The 5,736-nt window shown below is 41.3% G+C and overlaps 1 protein-coding gene across 1 annotated transcript in view; it reads right to left on the reverse strand.

The window, feature by feature from the left end:
• CSMD2 (CUB and Sushi multiple domains 2) overlaps positions 1-5,736 on the reverse strand; it is a gene marked incomplete at its 5' end in the record, with an annotated part of 295,495 nt that overhangs the window by 204,231 nt on the left and 85,528 nt on the right. The window contains one exon of the mRNA XM_023529432.1: positions 1,469-1,795. Coding sequence (XP_023385200.1) covers positions 1,469-1,795 — 327 coding nt within the window. The remainder of the gene's footprint in view (positions 1-1,468; positions 1,796-5,736) is intronic.

Raw genomic sequence — 5,736 nt, forward strand, 5'->3', positions numbered from 1 at the left:
GTACCCTTCTTCCCACTTTACCAGGCCAGAAAGCACTGAGTCATTCATGGATCTTTCCATTCAATAAACATTAACTGAGCCTTACCACATACCAGACCCGGTGTGGGCAGAGGGAATAGCAAGATAAGTAATACATTCCAGCACGCCTTCAGAGCTCATGGTCTCATGGGAAAGCAGGGATGAGGACAGAGAAGCTAAAAGCTAGAGCTGCATTGCTAGATCGGGAAAATCGGGTAAGAAAGAACAGGGCTGTGCTTCCTCCTGCCCGTAGGTGGGGTAACAGGAACGCCCTGGAGGAGGCATGGCCTGGGAAGGTCCATCGTTTCCAGCAAGTCTGGTGTCCTAAGGAAGGTGCTGAGGGGAATGTTAAGGAGGGGCTTTTGCTTGGGCAGTCCCTTAGAATCTGGGGTCCCCAAAGGCTTTCCATTTGGAATATATTATCTTCAGCTCAACGAGACCTCAGAGACAGGTGGGTCAAGGAGGTAGGACCTCTATGCCAAGGACGAAGGTGCGGGGAGGGAGGAGATAAGTTTTTTCAAAAAGCATCAGGGGGGCCAGCTTTATGTGTGTGATTATGTGCACACAGCGGAGCTTGAATTGGGGACTTGCATTCATAAACAGCGACTGGGAAAGGATCGTTACTGCTCAGGGAGACCTAGCTATAGCTGTTTGGCTATTTGCCATCAGCCAAGGTTGCTGGATCTACAGCTTATTATAACCTGATAAGCACTTCTTGCTGCCTTTGGCAGCTTGCTATTTCGAGTTTACAAGTTTCTGTCCCCACTCCCACCCTCATTATAACCCCAGGAAACAAAGAAATGAAAATAACCACCATCGAGCTTCAGGTTACTTCTAGAAGGGGCCTAGAATTGAAACTGGAGTTGACAGCTTTTAAACTGTGGACCTGAAAGGCACGATGAGAAAGAGCCCCAAGAGTTGGCTCTAATTAGCGTCCAACAGAAACACTGCTCCAGACTTTTGTTTCTGATTTGACTATGGGAATGGGTACCGGGCAAAACCAAGTGTGAGCAGCCCCACCAGAATACCTGAAGTCAGCATTAAGTGGGCATTCAAAGCCCAGGGGAGCACATCAGAGAGGGATCAGTAACGAGTGAGAAGATGACAGAGGCATGCTCTCCTTTGGGCCCTTCTTGGTTCTAGCTAGGTCTTCTAGAAGGTAGGGGGTGGGAGGGAGAAATGAGGTCCTAGGCTCCGTTTACATTATACATCACATCGATAGGAAATAAATGCTCGAAAGAGAATGACTCCACAGGAAAAAGTACCCTGCCCAGCAGCTAGCGCTTTATGCTTTTCATGTCATGCTGGAGCCCTAAGCCCAGGTGCTATAGCCCTGCCCTGCCCTTGAACTGGCCCCCCACACATAACACTCCTCCATGGGAGCACCCCCGACCATCTCAGAGACTGACACTCAGAGGGATGATCAGCTGGAAACAGAGAGAGGACTCACTGGTAAAGGTGATGTTGAAGCCTCTCTTCCCCGTGGAATGGTCAGTCTGGAACTCGAGACGGGCCACGTGGCCACTGCTGGTGATGGAAGAAGGAAGCTGGTTTCCTGAGAAGGTGCCTAGGACTGGGGCCTCGGCGGTGGCCCCATCCTTGATGACGAGGAAGTCAAATTGAGGCTCCACATCAATGTCGTTGAAGGCCAGGTGGATGCGGCTCTCCGGCCGGGCCAGGATGAGCCAGACACAGTGCAGGTGGTTGCCATAGTCCTCCGGGTAATTGGGAGAAAGGACGACCCCAGAGGGACTGGTGAAGTTGAAGAAGCAGGAAACTGCAAGAGAAGAGCACTGAAGGTCAGTAAGTGTCCCCAGGCCACGGAGAGCTGGCAGAGGAGTGTTTCCTTAATCTAAAGAGCAATAGAAAGGGTGACATAAGGGTTGGGCTGGACTGGCTGGGCTCTGAGCTCTGGGTGGGAGACATGCTGGGTTCCATGCTGGGCATGGCTCTGGGAAGGGTCCCTCATGGCAAACTTCTCTTGGCCCCCTCTTCTTCTCTCACTGTGCTCACCCCAGGCAGTGTCTCATGCTCCTGGTCACTCGTGTTGGGGAAAAACTACCACTCAAGCTTCAGTGCAGTCACAGTGCCCAGCTCTGAGATCCCCCAGGGGGAAACCAGGGTGGAGATATTGCAAGTCCATTTCTCTCCTTTAAACGTTTTTGGTGGGAAAGAGATACGGGTAGCCTGGGGATTCTGACAACTGCAAAGCTACAAAACTATGCTGAAGAAATGCTCGATAAGCACCATCTTTCAGAGATCAAAGCTTTGGAAGAAACTAGGGGAGAGAGGTGATAGTGCCTCATCTCGATGCCTGCCCACTTCTTGTTATCTTTCCTACTTTACCCTAAGGATCCACTATTCTGAAAACCTTTATTTTAAACCCTTTTCATGCCAGTGACTAACAGACTCTGGAACGAGGCTGAGGCAAGGAAAGTGCTATAAATGGAAAAACAAACAAACACAAAACCAAAATTAAAAAAGAAAATAACAGAATAAAAAAATAATTGCAACCAATATGCCAAAGGGCAAATCCAGGTATTGAATTAGAGCTTTTAAAGTTTTTAAGAACACCATCAAGATGAGCAAAGAGTATGCTCAGAGGAGTCATATGAGAGGAAATAGAATTAATATGAAAATACAGTCCATTTCACTGGGAAAATATAAAGAAAAAATATTGCTGAGGCTTCATGGAAACTCATATGTATTTATTGCCAGTTGGAGTGTAAAGCTGATATAATCCTTTTGGAAGGGAATATATGAATTCTTATCAACAGCCAAAACACTATTCAAATATTCTGACTCAGTAATCTCTAGGAATTAATTCAAAAGAAAAAATGGACAAAGATGTTTATAGTGACATAATTTTATTAAAGAAAAAATGTGAACAACCTATATGTCAGTTCAATAATCTGAGGTATATTATAGCCTTTAACATGATGCAGTTTGAACTTTAATTGATGCAATTATTAAATTTAATAATTGATGCAATTATTAAAGTAATAAATATAACCCAATAGAAAGAATATTAAACATAATTTTAAGTAAAATTGTAGATCATAAAAGTATGTGTACACTTTTGATTATAGCTATTAAATATTTATATATGGATAGACTGGACAGGAGCCCCAAATAAAAACTGTACTAGAGTAATGGGTTTCTGGGTGATATTTTTTCAAAATGAAAACATATTTAATTTTTCTAACTGCAAAAATGATATAGGCTCATTCTAAACATGTTTAACATATAAAAGTATAAAGAAGGTAAAAAAAATGGACAAACATTTAAATCCCTTTAGAACATTCATATTGATGCCTGGTGTTAATAATATGGAAACTTAAGTAAATTAACATTTTTACTTATTAAATATAATGAAGCTAAGGTGAAAATAAAATAAGATCATGTTTGCAAGAAAACCCCCCATGAAACAAAGAAAATGTTCAACACCTATATGCAGTTTCTCCTTCCTCTCCCTGACTCCACCCATCTTTTCCTTTTCTGCATTAGGTTCAACCTGCTATACAAAGCCCTCCCATCAAATTCAGCAAAGTGAACCTGGTCCGCAGCCATACATGTCCAGTCTAATCTCTTGTAGTCTCTGTATTTTATAAGTATAGAAAGAGTTTAATTATTATTATATATTAGTGGAGATTTATTAAGTGCAGGCACTGTTTGAAACACTTTTATCAATTATTCAATTTAACTGTCACAATAACACTATAAAGTAGGTACTGTTATTAACCCAATTTAAAGATGAAGAGACTGAGGCAAACGGAGGTTAACTAACTTGTGAAGGTTGTGGTGTCACTAAATGGTAAGAGCAAATTCAAATCTACGTAAATCGATGCAAATTTAAATCTGTTCGACCCCAGGGGCCAAGCTCTGAGCTGCCCCTCAAAACTGTCTCCCACTATGAGAAAAGTACTGTCCACTGGGCCTAAGTCTAACAGTGGAGTCCTGAAGGGTACTCTTAGAACCTGCTGAAGATCCATCTATCAACCCCAACCATTGCATCTGCACTGCACTGGGGGCTCTAGGCCAGACATGGATGCCCTCACAGAGCTATCCCGTCGTCCAGTTTTGTGGTCATCCAGTGGGGAGCATAATGCAAATAGTGAGGACTCCTTACCTAACAAAGACAACTACCTTGAAGACAGAAGGGGGAAAAAAATCACATGGCCTGATTACTAGTAGGACAACATCACAGCAAAGTGGAGACAAAGAAAAGTGCTACAGTCTCAGAGAGAAGATTGTCACGGGCACTCTAAGCATGTGAATAAATGAATTTGGTGCAGAGGAGGATTTAATTAACATACATGAGTCCTCACCCACACGCCATCACTTTATTCTTTTTTCTTATACCCCTTTTCCAGAGTTGCCATGTTGTGAAGCCACAGGGGCGCCATTTTAAGGAGGTATATATGGTAGCTCTACCTATCACTCCCTAAAATTATCTTTTGAATTTGATGGGAGAGCTTTGTGTAGCAGGTTGAACCTTTATGGTCTGTCCCTCTTTCTCTCTAATACATACATATATACTCCATGAGAGCAGATACCTTGTCTGATTCTTCTGAACCCTTAATGGCTCCCATAATGCCTGGCATGTTGTAGGTGCTCAATCAATATTTACTGAATGAATCAATGACTATTTAATGGTTGATGACCTCTGAAAAGATGGTGACATGAACATGTGTGCCTCACATCCCCACCCCGTTCCAAGGCCCAACCAACAGAATTGAACAAAGTCTTCAAAAATAAGTAGACACCTGTATCATTTCTAGAAACTAGGGAAAAATATTGTGCCATGATCCTCAACGCATTTCTCTTAGACACAGTACAGATCGATCCCTATATAATTTAGAATAGAAAAGAGTATGACCCAGCCAATTTGTTAAACAACAAAGACAATCGCTCCCAACTTCAAAAATATATTATTCACATAACACTCATAAAAAACCACTTGAAGATGTTTTCTACAGAACTAAGAGATGAATTAAAATGAATAACTCAAATATGGGAAAGTTATGGTTAATAAAAAATTTTAAAAAACATTAGCAACAAGCAAATCAACCATATAGTAAAGAATTTAAATAATTCCTATAAATATAGTTATAAAACAGAATGCAAATGTAACAATTATTCTTTGGAAGAGAAGATGTAAGATATCACTCCTGCCCAAACCCCAGGGTAAAATATTGCAGATTATACTGATATAAAGAATAAAGTGGGAGCAAGGAAGTATGTTAATGTCCTCATCTTGCAAGAAATTCTGTTATATAGTTTCTGTGGTTACTTTGAGAAATATAGGTTAAAGTATGTTTTTAAAGATGGTGAGTGTAATTAGTAATAGACTATAAAGTAGCTTATCTTCAAAATTACCAAAGGGGAAAAGCATAGCAGTCAATTTATCCAAAGGGAGAGAAAAAAAAAAAAAAAGAAAAAGGAAGTCAAAGGAAACAAAAAGGAAGCATAAAGAGAGGAAGTGTAAAATAAGATGTTAAAAAAGAGACAATAAACCATTTATAACAATAAATGTATACAGGTTCATCTATCCTCGTAAAACATAACCCTCATTTTGGGATAAGACACAAAGCTTAAACAAAGTGACTCAGACCTTACATTAGCAGAGTGTTAAACTGCACCAATTCCCAGGCCACTACAGGTTCTAAAAGCTCCCCAGGTAATCATAATGTGCAGCCAGGGCTTGAGAGCTACTAG

Source organism: Pteropus vampyrus, unplaced genomic scaffold (assembly GCF_000151845.1).
Source record: "Pteropus vampyrus isolate Shadow unplaced genomic scaffold, Pvam_2.0 Scaffold36, whole genome shotgun sequence".
Classification (NCBI taxonomy): Eukaryota; Metazoa; Chordata; class Mammalia; order Chiroptera; family Pteropodidae; genus Pteropus; species Pteropus vampyrus.